The sequence below is a fragment of the Meriones unguiculatus genome, chromosome 8, assembly GCF_030254825.1.
Source record: "Meriones unguiculatus strain TT.TT164.6M chromosome 8, Bangor_MerUng_6.1, whole genome shotgun sequence".
NCBI lineage: Eukaryota > Metazoa > Chordata > Mammalia > Rodentia > Muridae > Meriones > Meriones unguiculatus.
Window position 1 is genome coordinate 99127576 of NC_083356.1, and position 21830 is coordinate 99149405.

The following is a 21830-nucleotide window of genomic DNA, read 5'->3' on the forward strand; positions in this document are numbered from 1 at the left end:
GTCATGGCACAACTCTTACTTCTGATTCTGGGAGGTGGAACAGCAAGATGGTGTCATGAAAGGCAGCATATATACATGAGCAGATTGATCTGTTAAAGATCTGCAACTCTGTTTTAACCCTTTTCTGCATTTACGAACCTTAAAGCACCCTTGTATATTGTTTCAAGAAAAGTCACAATCTGTCCTCTAAGCATGGTAGGAGGAAAATAAAAAAAGGAAATTTATCAACAAACACAAGGCATAAAGCAAACCCATCAACAAGTAAATGCGGGTATCAACTATCCTGCATATGTAACAAGACTGGAAAGGAACGGATAGTTAGGTAGCTGCCCACACGCGCCTAATGAACTCTAAATTAAATTTAGAAGTTTAAATGCTCATCTTCCTGTAAGAAAATCCATCTAGAATTGCACGTCCATAAAGTAATCAAGTGGGAAAGTTAATTGATTTGGGGCTTCTTGGCTCTAAGCTCAGGGGGAATAAAAACACCGTAAATCAGTGATGATATTTTTGCTCTTACTGCTTTGAGGACACTTACCTGATGTCCAATCGGGTTGGTTGGTGAAGAACTGTAGAATGACTTGTAAGTCTACTAGCCACTCCAAATCCTTGGAGAAAAGAAGGAAAATTCTAGTTCAATTCAAAGGAAAAAAAAGAAGAAAAAAAAAAATCAAGAGACTACTCAGATTTGAAAATTACCCTCTTGCCAGAAGAAAAGCTTAGGGGTAGCCAGGAATGGAGACAGAAACAATAAAACAAGGGAATCTGGAACCAGTATCAGGGACTTTCTCACCCTGAACCCCCTCTCCTTTTGGCTGTGATTTCACCTGAAGTTTCTGGAGCAGGCAGTGTAGTTTGTTGTGGAGATAAAGAGCTGGCTATCTGGTGCGCCCACAGAGTCAACTGACAGCAGGACAGTGTTCAAGGAAACAATACAACAGACAAATTAGAGTGTAACATATTTCCGTAGAGTCTACATGGCTTCGGGTTTGTATGCTGAGAAATGCAGAGTTTATGGTACACAGGGAGCATAGAGTATATGCAAATACTATGCATGCCACTTACCAGAAGGAACTTGAACCTGCCCACATCCGTAACTGCAGAGCGGACCTCGAGACAGCTCCCCGCCTCCATCCCATGGATAATGAGGGGCCACCGGACATCTGGGTATACTTAGAGCCTCTGATATGGGTGTTGCTTTGCATAAACTTGTCTTGTAGCTAACTTGCCTGGACCGCATTCATTCTGTGATGAAGAAAGCAGCTTACTGGAAAATGGCACTGTCCCCAAGAGTTGTATTCTGTGACGTGAGGAATGTGAAAAGGCTTTGACAGAAAGAGAATTGCAGCAGTCATGTTAGGAATCACATGCTACAGAAATGTCAGCAGGGGTGGTTTCTGGGTAATAACATTTTCCCCATCAATGGCCAGTGAGCTGTATGCCGCCACTGTAGCTGGCGCCTGCTCCCAGGACTCACACTGGCACCCTACATTGAATGTGATGGTTTTATTAGCAGGAACTATTAAAGCCCTTCCCGGCCCCGCTATGCCTTAACACACTCTTCTGTGGTCTTCCTTTCTCTCGTTCCCTGGTCAAGACCAAGAATGAGCTCTTGGGTCTTTTCTGTCATTGTCTTCCAGTGTTTCTCCCTAAGACCATGTTCATCTAATCGCAAACACATGGCGGTAAAACTGTTTACCGAAAAGGTAAAATGTGAAACCTTAAAGAAGGACAATAAAGTCCAGCAGCCCTCCTCGGCATTGCTGTCTGTGGGACACTACACTACACTACAGAAACCGTTGAAGCTGAGCTTCCTGCTAATGGAGTGGGAAAATAATTAATTTTTAGAGTGCCTAGAAAGGAAGGTTACTGAAGACAAATACATCAATCTTTTGAGAAAAATAAAATCTTGTCTAAGTCATAAAGTCAGAGGCTTGCCCTATCAGCCTTCAAATATAAAGGACAATGCAAAAAAAAAAGGCAGGCCTGTGATTTTCATGACCCCTGAGCTCAGGTTACCTCCCTGCCCCACCCTTTCCCTGGGAATTGCTACTTTGCTTTAAAAAGCCCACAGTTGTCTTGTCTAATAGATGAATGAGGCTCTAGACTTGAAGGTGAGTCTTGAGACTTTGAAATGCATTGTACAAGCAAGCCCAGGTGTGTGCAGCCCTGAGCACAGGTCCGACTCAGTGCAGTCTCAAATACGGAGCGTAGGTTAGGGGAGAACTGGGTTGCTACCAGTTAGGGCTCCTGCGTTTGTTTCCGTCTTAAAGCTGCAGGATTTCTGATCGTTTCTGCCTGAACTTTCTCTTCAGGGGTTCTCTGGAATTTATCCTCCTGTGATGCTGTAAAGATGACAATCATCCGAGATGCTCTCTCAACCTTAACCAACACTGTGATCGTTCCGCATTCTGGGTGGAATAACTCTTCCTTTGATGATGATCATAAAATCAAATTTCAGACCTCGCTGGTTCTGCGGAACACGACGGGTTGCCTGAGGTAAGATCTCCCTTCCTGGGGGATTAAAGAATGTGCGCCCTAAGTCAACTGACTGTAGAAGGCGCTGTGTGGCTGGCACCTCCCAAAGGTGGCGGCACTCCATCATAGTTTAAGATACGGACTTTGTTATCGTGTGAGGGGACACTGTGAGCACAGGCTGGTGGCCCCAAGGCAACTATCTTTCATACAACTCTTCTGTCAGTTATTCAGAATGGCCCGTTTAGTCTGAGGGCACTATGGCAGTTCCAGTGATTTTTTTTTTTCCTGTGGTGGCGTGTTTTGTCTTCTTTTGTTCTGTTTTGCTTTTTGTTTGTTTGTTTGTTTGTTTTATTTCTCTGATTCCACATAGTTATTGTAGGTCTGCTATAACCTGGTTTTGGTTTCAGTTCCAGTTATGGTCATTGAAGTTTGGGGTGTGCAGAGTCATGTGACCTCAACAGCTATTGCTTTTGAGTCCTATAAATAAAGTCAGCCCAAACGCTGTTCCCTCCTTACATTTTAACATATAAAATCTGTGATTCTCTTTATGTGTCTGTGTTACAGCTCCTTATTTGCTTACCCACTTACATCTGACCCTGTTCCCAAGCCTCCTATTATTCAAGGGCATAAAACAAGAGCTTTGGCAGAATGGCAAGGTGACAACAAAGCCCAGCCCCCAGTTCCACCATGAGCTTTACTGGCTTCGTTTGCAGAACAGAGGTGGCAGTACTGTCATGCACAGGGCCCTGAGTTTAAGTCCCAACCCTGAAAGGAAAAACAAATCATCTGAACACCCCTGGGGCAGAGAGCTTGAGCCAAGGGGGGAGGGCCTATGCTACAGCTCCTGAGCCCTTGGCGTCATGACACAAGGTTCTCGACTGGGAAAAGTTGGAATAAAGACAACAGGTCCTTCGACTCATACACACATGTATTAGAAAGACTTACAGGCTACGGTCCAGTCCAAGAATCCAGTAGTTGCTCAGTTCATGACGCTGGATGCCTCAGCTGGTCTTCAGTGTATGCTGGAATCCCAAAGAATTCCTTCACTAATGCCAGTGAAAGAATGCCAGCGAGAGGGAGAGCAAGCAAGCAGAGCGAGAGCTTCCTTCCTCCATGTTCTTTATACAAGCTGCTAGCAGAAGGTGTCCCCAGATTAAAGATGAATCTTCCCACCTCAAAGATCCAGATTAAAAGTGGGGCTTCCCACTTCAAATGACTTAATGAAAAAAAAAAAAATCCCTCACAGGTATGTCCAGTGATTTGGGATGTAGTCAAGTTAACAACCAAGAAGAGCCATCACAGCCTTTATCTAAAATACCACAGAAATTGTGTATCAGAGGTTAGGGGTCAGGAAAACAAGTCACAGGGGATGTAAAGGAATGAACCAGCTCAGAGAGAAGAGGCCAGAGCGGCACTATGTGCTGTGTCTCAAGTCACCTTGCAATGGCTGCTCTCTGCTGCCGTTCTCAGGGATCGTTAGAGTCAGTCCTCCTGGCTGAAGAGTAAGGTGTTTATGTCTGCAGCTCCCACCTGTCTCTGTCCATCCAGGAACCTCAGCTCGGCGGGGGAGGAAGCCCGCAAGCAGATGCGGTCCTGTGAAGGGCTGGTGGACTCCTTGCTGTACGTGATCCACACGTGCGTGAACACTTCTGACTACGACAGCAAGGTGAGTGCCTTTCTAAACACCTACACTCTGGGTGGCAGGTGACAACAGCTGCCTACCTGCTCGCCTGCATCCAGTCTCCGAAATCCCAGAGCCTGGGGCTGCTTCCCAGATCAAACATTACAAGTTGGGAATGCTGCGGCCACTTAGCAGGCCTGGAACCATGGGAACACGGTGACGTGCTGAAGGACCTCACGTGGGTCCAAGATTTCTCTGTAGTTTCCAGGTGACAGCCCCGTGCTCTCTCATGCCACATTTCCTACTCCTAGACACAGCCACACCCCAGCCCACCGGAACTCTTCTCAGCGCCCTCCTGCCTCCTGAGACACTCTAGTATATTCTGCCCCTGGGGCTGTGGAAGTCAGGAAGGCAGAGCTGGAGAGTCAGGAGTCCCCAGGTGTGCTATAGTGTTGGTTGAGCTGGGTCACAGTGATGAGTCTGAGAGAGAAAAGTCATAGGCTTGGGGAGAAGGGGGGCTCCAAAGTAATAGCCAAGTTTTTAGTTGATCCTCATTAATCAAAAGACCTGAAGATAAAGCTGAGAGAAACAGAAGGAGAACTTGCCAGGTGGGCAAACACTAGCCTTGACTTTAGCCATCTGAGCTGAAGTGACAGTTGGGCCCCCAACTCAAGATTTAAAGTACAGATTCCAGGTGCAGAACCAAAATGTCAGCAGCAAGAAATGGCGGCATTCCTCAGAGATGGGAGATAGGAAATAGAGGAGGCAGCAGAAATGAGACTTGGTGATAGGACTGGTCCCAGGAATGGAGGCAGAGGTCCTCCTGTCCTAGGATCTGCACAGGCCAGCCAGTGTGAAGCCACAGCACCCTGAGTGCCGTGTGGCACTGAGCAGGCCCTGATGAGCATAAAGTCAGTTCCTCCGTTTACAGCTGCACCCTGGCCCGCAAGCCTAATGAGGTGACTGTCTTTCCTTCGATTGGGTCATGTTCAAGTAGACACAGCACGATTTCCTTCATGTTCTTCATTTATCTCCAACTGGTGTGTGCCCTGCTGTGTGTAATTACACACTGTGCTGTGTTTCAGACGGTGGAGAACTGTGTGTGTACCCTGAGGAACCTGTCCTATCGGCTGGAGCTGGAAGTCCCTCAGGCCCGGCTGCTCGGGCTGAATGAACTGGATGACTTACTAGGGAAAGAGTCTCCCAGCAAAGACTCGGAACCAAGCTGCTGGGGGAAGAAGAAAAAGAAGAAAAAGAGAATGCCACAAGAGGACCAAGTTAGCATTTTATTTCTCTTCAGTTTTCTTTCTTGGAGAGTGAGAAGTCATGGGATTGGCAGACAGGATTGTTGCTATTTAGCTAAAGCTGAGTCCAGCGAGATGTGTATTTTCAGCAGTCAGAGGTCTTAACTGGCTTCCTCCCCGCTCAGCGTGTGCCGTTTGTCTTTCAGTGGGATGGAGTCGGGCCTATCCCTGGACTGTCCAAGTCCCCCAAAGGAGTTGAGATGCTCTGGCACCCGTCAGTGGTGAAACCGTACCTGACCCTTTTAGCAGAAAGTTCCAACCCAGCCACCTTGGAAGGTTCCGCTGGCTCTCTCCAGAACCTCTCTGCTGGCAACTGGAAGGTGGGCTGTTTCCTCCTTTTCCACGTTCGTTTCTGTCCCTGTGGTCAGATCCACCACAGCGGTAAAAGGGTTTGTCCATGAAAGGGAGTTGAGGGGGCTTTGGGGCAGGGGGAGACAAGATATCACTGTGGGAACCCTAAAATGAATATAATATAGTTCCTTCCCCGAGAATCTGAGGCTGCTGAGCAAATATTATAGCATCCACCAGGTCCATGCTGTGTGGTCCTGACTTCCAAGGTAGCCTGGTGGGGAGAAACAGAATGGAATTGAAGTTTTCCTGCAGCATGAACCCAGCTAAGCCGTCAGGGAGCAAGGATGGAATGGAGAGGAGGTAATGGGGAGATAAAAGGGACAGTAGGAGAGAGGTCTTCTAGGAGGAAAGGTCAATGTGGGTCCAGCAGGCTGCTCTGAGGCAAAGCAGACAGGACAGGGAGCAGCTTGCCTTGGAGCCGGACCATCATGTCCAAACCCGGATGCTGAGCTTCAGGAGTGGGGTGTGACCCACAGACAAGGGAGCACTGAGGTTTTCAGCAGCTATGTGACACAGATAAGCTGGTGCCGACACTGTTGGCTCACTTCTGTGGCTTTGCAGGGTGCACGGTCAAGAAAAAGTAGAGGCCGGAATTTCCAGTAGGATCCAGCGCTACATCATAGTGAGAGAAGATGGGGATCCTGAAGGTTGAGGTCAGGCAGTGTGGCAGGAACACCCCACTCTGACTCCTCCAAAGCATAGGAAGTGTGTCTCTTTGCACATGTGCAGCCTTGTGAACATGAAAATGGTTTCCTCTTGTTTCCACAGTAGAAAATAGTTTCTTAAAACTTTAGTTGTCATTTCTTTTCCCAGACAGTCCTTGTGTGAAACATTTTCAGTCTCCAGAAACTTTCTGATGAGTGCCCAGTAAAAGAGTGACTATAATGCTTGTTTTGGCTCCTTGCCCCACTCCCCCCTCCCCAAACAAGGCTCTTTGGGGCTCGATTCTCCACGATGAACTCTGTTAGTGGACAGTGTGACTATTTCACCCACGCGGCTGACACGGAGTCTATGCAAGTACTTGTGTTACCTAAGCCAGTGTGGTTCCTTGTTTACTGTCTCTAAGTGCTAATAGCTTAGTGCTAAGGGCTGACCGAATTCTCAAGAACCCTGCTCCTACCAGCCGAGGTAGAGAATCCCTGACTTCAGCAACCTCTTCTGGCAGTGAAATGAATATTGTGCCCAGGTGGTTGGGAGTGCTGAGTGAAATGATTTTTAAAAAAAGACGACTGAGGATAGCTCCTGGCGTATAAATGTCTGTTGTATAGCCAAAGAATCAATTGATGATTAAAATTACACTGTTTGAAATGCATGTGATTGAATTTTGTAGAATTTAATTCCTGGCATCATTCAGTAAGTAAAAGTCACATGGCAAACTTTTATAAAATATAAACATTGTATTTAAGTATTTTTTCAAAATCAAAATCTCAAACTCCTGGGGCTGAAGAGATGGCTCAGCAGTTAAAGCTTGCTGAAGAGGGAAGAAAGGAGTCTGGTTCATCACACATCAGGCAGTCCACAACTGCCCTGAACTGCAGCTCAAGGGAAGCTGATGCCCTCTTCTGGCCTCTTTGGGCAATCACACGCACATGAACATATACACATACACATAGTTAAAAATTAAGAAGCATGTTTCTTACGTATGTGATAAACATGAAAATAAAAAACTTTAATTTAAAAAGCAGGGTAGTCATGGCTGCATATACAATAGAGGAAAAAAATGTTGGGGAAAAAGCTCACTGGGCTGGCCTGGGCAGTCTCCTAGGGAAACAGGAAGCCATGGGTCCTGCAGTTTCAGAAAGCACTGTCCCAGTGCCATCTGCAGTAGTGAGCCTTGCACTGTATTGTAGGTACTGTACTGGGTATGATATTTATTTGCCCCGTGTAGATTCCATTTGATTTGGAATATAAAAGCTACCATTTCATACAATGAATGTTAATTGGATCTTTCAAAGGCATTTTTCCTGTTATGTATATTATTAACATAATCTCTTCTGTTAGAATTCAAGAAACTGGGCAGCCAATCACATAGTTAAACATTAACAGCAATTGCAGAGAGCTAGTGAATCTTTGTCCTCCTAAATCTAATGGATCATGGATCTCTGTCCCCATACCCTGCCCACAGCAGGAAACCACTGGATACAACTTCGTTGAATTATCCTAGTCTATTACTTTATTGTTTCTTCAGTAATAACTTAGTATTGCTTTCCAGTTCACATAGTCCACAAAAAGTAGCCAGTTAATGTTGAATGAGAATGCATTTTGCAACCAAACATGCTTTTGCTGCAGGTATGAATTATGGCATCTTGTGTCTATGGAGAATTCCCTTTATTCTGAGCACAGGAATTTTTCCAGCAGTCTTTTTTGACAGGTTACCAACTTCTCCATATTGTTGTGCTGTGTACTAAAAATAAGTAGCCCAGTGGAGCCAGGCTCCCCTCTAATGTACACTGGGGAGCTGCCTCTGTCATCCTACTTGAAGACTCTGGACCCAGCGTGGGGCTAACTGCAAAGGAAATGGGCTCCTTCCATAACCATGTTTATACATCCAAGAGGAAAGTAATCGCTGCCTTCTCTGTGTGCACAGAGAGCTGACAGATGGTGGTGTGAGGTCTTCAGGCTTTGAGGGATTTCTCTTTAAATCAGCCATCCGGCCTATCTATCTCCCAAACGGGGGCACCACTGATGTTAATCTCCCCTGAACAGAGAACATTTAATTTATCAGTTTATCTCTTTAGACTGCAGTAGCATGTGAGAGGGGAGTTTTACTCTGAGTTTTACTCACTAAGGTCTTATTTTGCTCACCAGTTTGCAGCATACATCCGGGCAGCCGTCAGAAAGGAGAAAGGGCTTCCCATCCTTGTTGAGCTTCTAAGAATGGATAATGACAGAGTTGTCTCTTCTGTGGCCACAGCCTTGAGGAACATGGCACTGGATGTTCGCAACAAGGAGCTCATAGGTACGTGCCGGTGACAAAGGAAACCACTGTGACAGTTTCAAAACTCTTGATGTATGAATGCATGCCATTGAAATTATCTACGACTGCGCCTGCCCCTCTTCTTGGCATATTTGGAGTCCCTGCTTTTCGACTATTCTTTTTCAACAAGAGGCGGGCTCCTTAATTACTCATTGATCTGAGAAGGTAAATTTCCAGAAAAGCCAGAGCTCTCCAGCGATTTCAGGTGTGCATAACAGCACTGCCTGAGGAGTTTGGTATCTCTGTCCCCCAAGAGAAGTTATATCCTGAGCTGTGAGAACCAGAAAATTTTAATTTCCTTCTCCAGCATTTGTGCTGATATCTGCCAATTCACCAACACTCTCACCTTCTGAGAAACAAAAAGAAACAAGAAAGAATACTGTGGCTTTCCCTCCCAGGTGTGGGAGTGCTCAGCCAGGTGACAGACGACCGTTTCCATCTCCAGGCGGGGTGGGGATGGAGATGAGGTAAGGGCGAGGCCACGAGGACACAGTCGCTCCTGTGCCACAGAGACTAAGTACATCAGCACATGCAGAGAGCTAAGAATGAGGCGCCGGCTGCTTGGTACACCAGGCAGCTTGCCGGTCTCTAAGCACTGCCCATCCCAGCCGTTTGAGGGAGGGAGGAGGGCCACTCCCTGAACGGTACCCTCCATCCTGAACCTGCCGCCCATTGACCTCCTAACTCAGAGCGTACCAGTGTACCTACTGCTGCCCAGTTCCTCCTAGATGGACATCGGAGCTCCCTCCGGGGTCTGAAAAGAAGTTGATCGTGCCTGCAGGGTCACTGTTAGAGGAAGTGAGAGAAGAAATGAGGACAGCTCTCTCCATCCACCCAAGCGCCGTGCCAGCCCATGGCTGGTGACATGGGGAGGGGTGATTTTTTTTTTTATGGATTCCTGTGAATTTAGACCCAACTTATATTAAAATCCACACGCTGTTATAGAAGGAGGGAGGCAGGGTGAGGAGTGAGAGAAAACATGGGAGAGGATGAGGATAATAGTTAGCTTTAAGATCAGCTGTGACCCTGGCCTGGCCGAGGAAGCCAATAATCACAGCTACTTGGGAGACTAAAGCAGAAAGATGACAAGTTCAAAGGCAGCCTGGCTACAGAGTACAAGTCTATCTGCAGTCATGGGACCTACCTCACAGAAAAAGGAAGGCTGCAGTATGGCTTCATGAGAGACTGATTGGCTCTGGGTCAAGCCTAATCCCGCCATAAGAGGAGTAACCGAAAATTAAATGAAATACAGTGACTTGCAGGTAAAGCCTATCACGCCTTGCCTAGCAGAAGCGCCACTTTAAATTGAACTGTTGTCCAGGTGAATGGTTCCTTTCCTTTGGGGCAGATCAGCCTCACAGAGCCTCTCTGGTCCAGCCCTGCCCAGTCCCCACACGTGCTGTAGAGCAGGCCGATCGACACTTAGAAGTTACACATACACTCTCTAAATTTCTTACGGGAAGCTGTGCACTCACTGCGTTTCTACTGGTGGGAAACGTGGCTAATCCCATGGCATTGTGCGTACTGGCCATTTGTAAGCATTCAAAATCACCAGTGCTAACGCCTCACCATGCTCAAGCTCTACATTTGTCTGGTAGGCCTCCGGCACCACTGCGGTCTCCCCACTCCTCATCACAGCCTCTTGCTTGTGACGTGCAGGAAACGGCACAGCACAAAGCTTGCAGTTAGGACCCACCTGCTGCTGCTACTACCGCTGCACACAGCCTCTTAATGAAACCCTGGCTAGCAGGGGGGCCCTGAGAAATTTACTTACTTTCACCTCAGTCGAGTTCTTTTGTTTGCAGTGCATTCATCCCACATTGTCAGCTGGTATGTGAAACTGAAAAAGCTAGAGATAATCTGCTCAGAGGAGGAGGAAGAGAAGTTGGGTGTTTATAAAGAATTGGTTCCGTGGCCGAAGCTCCCTCAGCCCTGTCTTCTCATGTGCCTCATTACTATGACTTGTTACACCTGAATTTCAGTAGAAGCTATTTCCTTGTGTCTTTTAAAGAAAGTATGCTTAACTGCTGGCTCCAGATGGGCCAGCATAACCCTCAGCTTTGTTCAAGTGAGGGACTGCTTTCGGGTGGCTCAGAAGGCTAGACCCAGAAAGGTTTAATATGAAAAGTACATTTGGCAACCTTAGTTGATCCAGATTCAAAGATAAGTTGTTGTTTTTTTAAGCGTTGAGCAGAAATGGAAATATTTTGATACACCAGAATTAAGGATAGCATTCCTGCCCGAAGCCTTCATTACAGCCGTTACCATAGAGTGTGGCACTGCGGCCAGTCCACTTCTCCGAGCACCGTACACTGATTTATATTTCCTTCAGCAAGTGACAGCGATGTTTTATGTTTGTTGAAGTGACGTGGTAGTAGATGTTAGCTCTCCCTCACAGTCACATTGGTGCCTTTCTTCTTTGCTGTGGGCTTTGAATAGTTTTTCCATGTTCCTGTCTCTTTTGAAGTTCTGTTTTTTTGTTTTTTTTTTTTTTTAAACCTTCAAATTATGAGGATCTTCAACAACAGCAATAAAAAGCTGATGCCCGTGGGAGGTTGACCCTACTCTTGTACCCCCGGCAGGTAAATACGCCATGCGAGATCTGGTCAACCGGCTTCCCGGCGGCAATGGCCCCAGCATACTGTCCGACGAGACCGTGGCAGCCGTCTGCTGTGCCCTGCATGAGGTCACCAGCAAAAACATGGAGAACGCCAAAGCTCTGGCCGACTCAGGAGGCATAGAGAAGCTGGTGAACATAACCAAAGGCAGAGGAGACAGGCAAGTGTGAGGTCCTACGTCCCGGGACTGTCCTGGGGTGACGGCCTTTACGGAGGAGCCATGCCTGACGCCAGGTTTTATTTCTGCATTTCTCACACGCTGATAGGCTAAACAGTCGACATCAGCTAAGACTTGTGGGGGACTTCTTGTCATGTGTCGGTGTTCCCTTTATTACAGTGCGCCTCACTCCTGCACTCTCTCTCTCTCTCTCTGACTCGGTCTTCTCAGGGTGCTGTGGGCTAGGAAGCTTACAAACAATAGGAGTTTATTTCCCACAGTTCTGTCACCTGTAAAATTCAGGATCAAGGCACCCATGGGTTTCATGTCTGGTGCAAAGCCCCTTTCTGGTCTCACAGACAGTGACCTTTGTCTTCACATGGAAGAATCTCCTCCAGGTGACTCTTCCAAAAGGCCACCCCCTGCGCTGTCACATTGAGAGTTAGGACTTTCGCATAAGAATCTGAGGGGACGTAGATGCCCAAGGCTGTAGCCGGCGCTAAAGCCATGTTTGTTCATATCAGCTCCTAGAAGAACCAAAATCTCCAGGGTGGGGACAATCTTAAGAGCACCATCTTTTTGCACCTTGGACTCTGTTCAAAGCCTGTGGCCCTTTACCCACTGAGCCATCTTGCTGGCTTAGGCAGGCTTTACAAAATGCACACACACACACACAAGCAAAGCCTGTGGCCTAGTGTGCAAAATTGTCTTTTTTAAGTCCTTGCTCTTGAGATTGATTCTGCTGCCCATGACCCAGACAGCCTGAAAACTATCACCCGGAACATGAGTGCACCCTGGGCTTGGTCACACAGCCCCCTTTGCTTTTCGATGACCACAGTAGCAGATGAAGCAGCACAAGTGGGCAGGACGAATCAGTTAGCAAAACAGAGGCTTCATGTCGTGGGGCTGTAGCCGTGACTAAGTCTGCCTTAGTGTCAGATCAGCAAAATGAAGTAGGAGTGCCAGATGCCTTCTCCAAACAGTTGGTCAGCAGCCCCTCCGCACCCCCTCCCCCATCCCTGCTGCCGTTCTTTCCCCGTCACTGACTCTCTTATTTGAGTCTTCCTCTAGCATCTCACTCCCACAGCCCCTGGGACTTTGTCCTTTTATCTGCTGTTGTAACCTTAACAACAACAAAGCTTGGCCCTGATACACGCACAGGGACAATTTATTAATTAGCTGAATGGCAATGCGGGGACTCACATTACAGCTCCTCTAGTTGCTCAGTTGGTACTGCTGAAGGACTTCTTAAGACAGAGGAAGAATGTAGAAACCCATACCCTTACCCACTGGAAACCACATCTGTGGGCATCAGTAGTATTGCCTTTCAGCCTTTATAGTTCTTACATTTTTAAAATTTCATTAGTAACAAATGCATGCAAATACAAAACAAATGGTTTGTTTGGTTTATTTTTTTCTCTCAAATGAGGCCCTATCCTGTAGCCCAGGCTGACCTTGAACTCACTATCTAGTCCAAGGTGGTCTCAAACTCCCTGCAGTCTTCCCGCCAGTCCTCTGAGATCTAGGATTACAAGAGTAAGCCCCACACCCTCCCTTTCCTTTTAAGAAAATAAAACTTTTCGGGGAGTTAAAATCCCATTCCATTGGCATCCTCTGCAGCCCCTTCCCCACTCACCAAAACACACACACATACATCATATACATATGTCTAATTTCTTATTCAAAGCAAAAGATTAGAGGCATCTTTGACCAGGTAAGGCTAGAAAGACAAGCGGCTAAGAGCACTCGCTATTCTTACAGAGGTTGATCCCAGCACCACAGGCTCAGAATTACCCAGCGTTCCAGTTTCAAGGAATCTAGCACCCTCTTCTGGGCTATGAGGGCACCAGGCATGCACATGGTACATATACAGACAGACAGACAGACAGGCTGTACAAAACACCCATACACATAAATTTAAAAAAAAAAAATGCTTTTTAAAAAGGAAAAGAAAAAAGCAAGTCTTGAACCAAACCAAGTGTGTTTGGTCTCCCTGCACTTCATCATGGCTCTTCCCCCTTTATTTATTGCATGTCCAGATACTGTCCTCAGTGCTGGGCACACAACAGTGAGTAGATCACAAAACACCATTCCAGAGCAAGGCAGATGAGGCTCTCAATGAGTGACAGCAACAACTGACGGGACAGAGCATGTCAGGGAGAAGTGGCCAGGGAAGGCCTCGGATAGTAGGAAGCAGACCTGGAGAAGGAAGCATGAGGGGTGAGGGAGGCAGTGCAGCGCTCTGGGGCAGAAGCGTGTGAGCAGTGGGTCCAGCAAGAGGCTGCCAGGGGAGAAGACCGGAATCCAGTGCGGCTGAGGGAGAAGAAAGGGGAGAGTCAGGGCGCTGCAGGCCCGAGAAGCAGTAGGAGCTCATAGTCCGTTGTCTCAACCTCTGCAGGAAAGTAAGGCCATTGAAGAGCAGTGACGGGGAGTGACATGGTCTCTTTTCCTTGTAGAAAGATCAGCATGACCTCATCCTACACATACACACACACTAAAAGACCAGGGTGCGGCAGCTCCAGGGACAATGGCAGCATCTCTGATGGGGCTAAAGGGCAACTCAACAGGTTTTCCTGAAGGATAAGTGAGGGGCAGTAGAAGAGAATGCTGTGTATAACTCCACAGTGTTCGTCAAGAGAGGCCATACCAAGGCAGGGAAGCCTACTCTGGACTTGGGTGCTTGGGGGTAACTATTAAGCATCCAGTGAGTGTGGTCAGCGAGAGAAGTGCAGGCTGGGTGCAGGGCCGACACTCAAGCTCAAAAACTATGCCTGGGAGTCATCAGCATCTAAACGGCTAGTTTATAGAAGCGAAGGTTGACAGGGGTCAGAGGAGGATCCTGAACGGAGTAGCCAGAACATGAGTCTCCAGGAGCATGAGGTAACTTGGAAGCCAAGTGGAAGATGATGATGAAAGGCAAGCAAGAGTTGCTCAGGTAGACCAAGGTTGAGGCCTGACCATCAGATACAACACTAATACGGAGGCTGTGAGTTTAAGAGAAGATGGGATGGGGGAAATTAGAGGTGTGGGTAAGTTTTTCAGAGGTTCCCCTGTCCTGCAAAGGCAGCCTGCCTTTCTCAGGATTCCGGTTTCTGCACACAGAACCTGGTAGCCTCCATTGGGCTCCTTTGGCTTCTGGTTGGCAGCCTGAGTCTCTCAAAGTGAGTGGCTTCACTAAACCACCACCATCTCTCCCTAGATCCTCTCTGAAAGTGGTGAAGGCGGCAGCCCAGGTCTTGAATACATTATGGCAGTATCGGGACCTCCGGAGCATCTATAAAAAGGTAACGTCCAAGAACAGTTATGGCGTGATCAGCGATCCTTACAGCACACAGTCCGTATCACTTACTGCAATGAACTGCTGTTACTCATTTTAAGACGTTTCTTTTCTTTTAACTCCACAGGATGGGTGGAATCAGAACCATTTTATTACACCTGTGTCCACGCTAGAGCGAGACCGATTCAAATCACACCCTTCTTTGTCCACCACCAACCAACAGATGTCACCCATCATTCAGTCAGGTCAGTGGGCATTTGTGTGACAGAACATTGTTCTCACATAGAGAGAGAAAAGAACCTGAGCGTGAGCTGATTAAGCCTGTCACTTCAGTCCTGCCCATCAACCTGAGAGTCACGGCGGCCATAAACAGCCACTCTATTCCACTTGAAAAGAGAATACAGCTTACATCAGCTGCAGTGCATAAAAATAAATTAATTCAAAAAGAAAAAGCCCAGGGCCTGTCCCCACACCTGGATGCTGCTTCACCACTGTTGGGAAGGGACCCTGGCATCCACGTCTGACCAGCCCCACCAGTAACCTGATGTAGAGTCCTGCGAGGTACAGGGCAATTTAAGACTCGCTGGCTAAACGGGAGCGTCTCCTCTGTCTGCCAGCTTTGCACGCGTTTTCAGCCTCCTCCTGAGAAGTATTGCTCCTGCTCTTGTTGCTTTGGATGAGGGTTTTGTTTGATTTTTTTTTTCCTTAGTTTTCTTGGTGAATCCTCTTAGGAACAGGCTCCTTGAACTTGGGTCTTTCAAGCTTTGCAGTGGCACCTGCCAGTCCCCTGGCTGCTTTGCAGACACACACCCCCACCTCACGGTGTGGCTTTCTGGAAAGCCCCTTGGACCCGACACTGAGCCTCTCAGCAGCTGCGCCACCCACCCGTTTGTAGAGTTTAGCTTAATGGAAAGAGTTTTGAACAACACACTAAATCTTTACGTGTAAACATTATGACTGCAAAGTCAAAATAGTCCTATAAAATTAACTCTTACCTGCACGAAACAGGAAAAAATGGCGCTTCTTACTCTGGTTTGGCTTTCAATCACACACTCTGACACATACATTATCTGTCACAGTCAGCTGTTCTGTTTCTGACAGTCCTATTGCTCATGTGGACAGAAAGAGTAATACCCACGCCCAGGAGCTCTTGCCACGTAATCGTTTGTCTGTGGCTGTGCTGGGAGTGTCATGTTGTTTGGTCTGGGCTTTTTTAGGTTTTGGCTTCTCTTAAACATGATCTGCACCTACTGTGTGTGGTGGATCTCTATGTCCTGGTTTAAGATTATGAGCCGTTTCACTCAACAAGAACTTTGCTTGTTTTCAGACAGCCTTGATGAGCCCTCATACCATAAAGATCTATAAATATATATAAAAATGTTAGGCATGGCCAAGGACTGAGGAAGAGGGATGTCAGGAGAGCTGGGAGGGGTAACTGCCAGACAAGGGGCTTGCAAGCAAGCACAGAACCATTTCATGCAGATTAGCACACAGCTACTACACAATAGATTTGCCACGAGGACCTCTTAACATACAAGCAGAAGTGCTAATGCCCCCCCACCCACCCAGTCCCTAGGTAGCCCCCTGGATTCTGTTAGAGGAAGGATAGGTGCCACTCCAGTCTCCCAGCTGTCTAAGGGCTGGCTGTCACCTTCCAGCACTGGTGAGGGATCTGTTTAAGGGCACAGCGGCTACCTTGTTAGTGCCAGCCCAAAGGGGAGCTGGTGTCTTCTGGCCTGCCGTTTTCCCATAAGCGGGCTGGAAACAGCACAGCAACAAGGACGTTCATGCTCGCCTCACTCAACACAGGCATCCCTGAGTCACTGAAGTGACAGCACAGGAAAAGCCCTGGCCTGCCAGGGCCCTCTGCAGGCAGGCCTGTGACAAGCCACTGCGGCCAACGCAGGAGGACCACTGCTTCCAAGGGAGCTGGGTAAAGAAATGGCCACTCATTTGTAACTAACTTTCTTACAAACCAGACTGTTAATGAGAAAAAGAAAGAAGTTCTGATACCTGTTAACAAAAATAATAACATGATAAAAAATGCAAACGGGACCGGCCGCATGAGTAGCTGGTCATGCTCAGATCTGCGGCCCAGGCTAGTGTCAGAAGTCACCTGGGCCACCGGGTACACATGCTCTCCCGTGAGATCACCAAAAAGAGAACCATACATGTTGGACTGGGCACTTCTAGACACATCTAGATATTTTTAAATGCAGATATTTTTTAAATGACTGAAAATTAAAACATTCTTTAAACCTGCTACCAAACCTCTCTACATAAATAGCAGAAGGTTTACAAGCAGACAAGCCGTGACCAGTAGTAACTTTGCAAAGCTCTTAAGTGACTCCATTTGGTTTCCAAGGGGCGGATCAAGACCCTAAGCCACACTGCGCTCTCCTCTGGGGCCCCTACAGCTGGCTGTGGCCAGCAGGTGGGCCCAGATGCCACTCACCCTTGCTGGTGTGGGAATGTCGGGTGTCGGGTGTGTCCTGGTCCTCGGGGTCTGTTCGCCCTGAAGCACCTAAGAGCTGATTTTACTGTGGCGTTGCTAATAACCAGCCTTTTTCTGGAGCGCTTTCCAGATTTGCTGACCGTCTGATTTCTCTCTCTTTCCCCCTTTCCTTCCTTTGCCTCCCCCGTCAGTCGGCAGCACTTCTTCCTCACCAGCACTGTTAGGAATCAGAGACCCTCGCTCAGAATACGATAGGACCCAGCCACCTATGCAGTATTACAATAGCCAAGGGGACACCACACATAAAGGCCTGTACCCCGGTAAGACGCCATTTGGGTGTGTGATGCAATACGTGGAGGAGCCACAACTGTGGGCGCCCGGCCAGTGTGCTGGGAACGAGCCTGTGCTTATGGAAAGGCGGGCCCCAGCAGCAAACCGCATGCCTGATCCTTCTCAACTACTTTTGGGACTACTGCCCTTTCTCCTCATTTTAAGTCAACCAAGCTCATATAGTTGCATGATGACCACAAAAAAGAGGGCGAGGTGCAGTGACCATTTCTGGGTGCCCTAAGCACCATTCCCTTTGCTCCTGCTGTAACAAGAGTCCTTTTGCATCAGAACCGAGGGCCCATGTGGCCTGGCTGGAGCTGTATATGCCCTCTAGACTGGCCCAAAGCACTTTTTCTTTAAAAAAAGGAGGGGAAGGAAAATACCTATTTATTAAAAAGAAATAAATGAAGGCTGATGGCAACCTACCCACTGCTGGGGGAGGAGTCTGAATTGTGCGGTTGTCTTTGAAATTGTGATTTCACAGGACTATTTACTAATCGACTTTTGTTACCATGGCAGTTAATAGCTCAGAAAATTGCAGATGCTACATTTCAAACACTAAGCTCTGTGCAGAAGGGAACACACAGAGTAGCTGACATGCGGTTGGCTTTGGGGCCGCAGCAGCAGCTTCATTGTGAAGACTGACTCATGAGCACCCACCATCTATCTTAGCTTGCTTCAATAAGCTTAATCTTCTTGGAGTGTGCTTTATTTTCCTTATTAAAAAAATTAAAGTCTTTGCTAGTTTTAGCAGTAGGAGGAGGGCGAGACTAGTAATGTCATCAGGAGTCTGCTCTTGAAGACGCTCGCCGAATTACCAAGTTCTTTTCCCCTTACAATATACGTAACTATGGCAGACCCCAGACTGCTCTGAACATGCCTGTGCCTGCCCTTTCCAGAACCCAGGACCTGAATCACAGCCACTCTGAGGCACGGGGGTCACACTAATGTTGCCTTTCCTGTCTCTCTGATGCATACCGTGGCTCGGGGCCCTGGAATAGTGAGGTCCCTCCACTCAGCACAGGGAGCCATATTACTCCTCAAAGCCAACTACAGAACCCCCAGAGACTGAGCAGAGCTTGAGATGAGCCCTCTCTGGGAGGGCTCTGCATTCACAGCTTCTTTCTGCCTGGCATACACACATACACACACACACAGCCTGTTTTTGCTGCTAGCGCTCCCAGACCCAGGGAGCCTGAGCTGCTGCCCTTTTGCCTGCGCTGGCACTAGAGAAGGCAGGACCCACACAACCTGGTGGGCCAGTGTAATAAGCTTTAGTTTTAATTTAATAAAATATTTTCTTACAGGCTCCAGCAAACCTTCACCAATTTACATCAGTTCCTATTCCTCACCAGCAAGAGAACAAAATAGACGGCTCCAGGTGAATCTGCAACGTCATTTGTAAAGAAGGCTGGTTAGCGGTCACCCAGTAAGGGGGCCACCTGAGAGAGCTGGGCCTCAGCGCAGGGCCCGAGGGTGTCGCCCTTTGAGGATGCGCATGGTTTAGATAAATAGATTCTGTCAGTGCTTCTGAGCCACATGCCTCTGATGGGAGCGCTGAGAAACCCCTGGCGCGTGTTCTTCCTCGGTAGTTTCCCTCTCCCACTCTCTCCCCCCCCGCCCCCCTTTCTGTTAACCTATTAAGTCTCCTCCATCCTCCGGGCCAGCCAGGGTTGGTGAGCACACCTCCCGCCCTGCTCTCACTGTCTTCTTTGTACGTCATGACTTCCTCCTCATCCAGGCTCCATGGTTTGAAAAACCCTGAGTCTGCAAGGCACGGTAGTAAGGGGGTTGTGTCTGGAATCCCCAGACTGAGCTCTCAGGAGGGCCTGGAGCTACCCCCCCCTAGGACTGTACTGCCACACACACCCTCTCAACCACAAAACACGAGGACTTCCCAGCCAGACCTGGTCCGTGTCCTTCCAAATAAGGATGTCCTGAGATCCCTCTATACCATAGTCTTCTTGATTTAGATACAAAAAAAACCCTCCCACATCACTCATAGTTCATTCTAGTTCTTTAGGTGGTTTCATTGTGTTCTTTTGTGACTGGGTCCTACCATTGCTCCTGCTGATCTCGGGCTTTTGAGCTAAAGTGACCCTCCCTGTTCAACCTCAGGAGTAGCCAGGATCTCGGACATGCACCTACACACCCATGTAGTCTTTATTTCATTTTATTTTATTCTTTAAGGTCAAGAAAAGTTTAACTCTGCCGTTAAAAGAGGAGGTAGAGTTAGCTACGTGGACTCATAGATTTTAGCTCTGGAATACCAGTGATGTTAGAATGAGTTAAAGTCAGATGCTCATACCTATATGGTAAATGTTTACATCTTACTGAGTTAGGGGCCCTTGCGCACGATGAAGACAGACCTAAGAGCTGTGATGATTGGAGGGCGTTGTAGTTAAGACAGCATGGAAGGCCCCGAGTCCGGGGTCCCTGTACGGCTGCTTGCTTGTGATGCTTCGCCAGAGGGACTTGGCGGCCCTGATTACAGACGTCCCTCCCCTAGAACCTTTTGCTCATGTGTCTCTGCTAAGTTCGTCATCTGCCTGGAGATTGCTCACCCTGTCAGACTGCACTGCACAGCAGAGTCCATCAGTTCACGTTATGTCTTTGAAAACTGAGTGGTGGATTCAAACCTTCATTCAGGAAGTAAATGTTTTAAAATACAATCCTATAATCACAGTTATCCGAATATCTGAACCCAAATCCCCAGCCCTAACAAACATTCACGATATGCTTAACTTCCCCGTGCAAAAGCTGCCTCCTCCACACCCCACGCCACATCCCACTGAGGAACTAAACTCTCCTGAGGCCTTGGACAAGGCTTCTCGGACAAGACTTGAGCAAACAAAGCCAGCTTGCCTATAAACATTAAAAGGCCCCCTGTTGTGTATAAACACGATGTGGACCTGAAAGAGCTCTGTCCCCTTTAGCCCGCAAAGCTCTTTTAAAATGTGAAGCGGGAAGCCCACAAGAGTGTTGTGTGCGTGGGTGCGCGCGCGTGAAGTGCTCTCCCTTACTTGTCTTCTCATTTCGCCAACAGCATCAACAGCTGTACTATCAAGATGACCCCAGCAGGAAGACGTTGGATGCGTACAGGTTGTATTTGCAGTCTCCTCGCAGCTATGAAGACCCTTACTTTGATGACCGAGTTCACTTTCCAGCTTCTACTGATTACTCGACACAGTATGGCCTGAAATCGACCACAAATTACGTAGACTTTTACTCCACTAAACGACCTTCTTATAGAGCTGAACAGTACCCGGGGTCCCCCGACTCCTGGGTGTAGCGTCAAGACGCCTGCTGAGGGACTCCTAACTTTGCTTGGATTGAGGTGAAAAGTCCGCCTTGCTGATTTGATGATGAAATGTGAAAGTGAAATGGAAGGAATGAGTGAAGAGTATTTCTTTTTTTTTTTTTTCTTTTTTGAGGAATTTTCAGGGAAGTGAGGAAACCCTTAGGGGAGGACTTTCTAAGCTCCGTGTAGGTGATAGGTCTAACTCCTTGTAGATTCTAGTGGTGAAGGTGTGGGTGATGTGATGAGAGGCTTGAGAAATGGGTGAAATGAGATGGGGTATGTGTAAGTCAAATCAAATTACAGATGATTTTTTTAATGTGAATAAAGTTATGTTCAGATAGTTTGTACAGAAAAAAAATAATAAAATGGATGCCCTTCATGTTTTATTGCTATTACTAAATGTCAAGATTGTATGCTATTATGTCTTGTAAAAATTTCTCCTGTTGGTGTAAATATGGAAATGCCACATTGGTTAAGTGCCATCATTTGTAATGCAGTGTGTCATTTGAAAAGAGATTTGAAGAAGTGACAGCTGAAAACACAAATGGGAAGCTCGAGGAACTCTGAACAGCTGACAGGACGCTCTGACATCCTCCGTGTTCTGTGGGTAGTGACCTCGGGAAGCACAAAGCCCCGTGTGCCAGCAGCGCCATGCTCATCCCGCCTCTTTCACAGGACACTTCACTGCCATTTTCTATGCACATGGAAGAATAATAAATGTGGAAATTTCATCCTTGAGAATGTGTTCTGTTCGTTTTTCCCCTGGGTGTGCTGTGTTAAACAGGCCTAGTAAGTCCTTTGTGAGACGGGCCACACAGGACGAGGAAGGTGCGGAGGCCCCTCACTTACCTTAGGATGTGTATTTCTTGGGTCATTTGTTTGTTTGTTTTAATTTGATACACTGTACAGTTTGGGCAGGTTTTTCTTTGTTTCAGCCTTCTAGATGTATTTACCATCTCTT

General features: G+C 47.5%; 1 protein-coding gene across 11 annotated transcripts in view; it reads left to right on the forward strand.

Annotated features, from left to right (window-relative positions):
• Pkp4 (plakophilin 4) overlaps nt 1-21610 on the forward strand; it is a 208290-nt gene extending 186680 nt beyond the window's left edge. For 7 of the 11 annotated variants that reach the window (XM_060390208.1, XM_060390216.1, XM_060390210.1 and 4 more), the window contains 11 exons: nt 2316-2499; nt 4027-4144; nt 5185-5376; nt 5550-5723; nt 8563-8713; nt 11314-11509; nt 14706-14790; nt 14911-15028; nt 17430-17558; nt 18876-18949; nt 20615-21610. In XM_060390208.1, coding sequence (XP_060246191.1) covers nt 2316-2499; nt 4027-4144; nt 5185-5376; nt 5550-5723; nt 8563-8713; nt 11314-11509; nt 14706-14790; nt 14911-15028; nt 17430-17558; nt 18876-18949; nt 20615-20860 — 1667 coding nt within the window. In that variant the 3' untranslated portion in view covers nt 20861-21610. The remainder of the gene's footprint in view (nt 1-2315; nt 2500-4026; nt 4145-5184; nt 5377-5549; nt 5724-8562; nt 8714-11313; nt 11510-14705; nt 14791-14910; nt 15029-17429; nt 17559-18875; nt 18950-20614) is intronic. The other 4 variants (XM_060390211.1, XM_060390212.1, XM_060390213.1 and 1 more) reach the window with 2 other exon arrangements.
• The last annotated feature ends 220 nt before the right edge of the window (nt 21611-21830 follow it).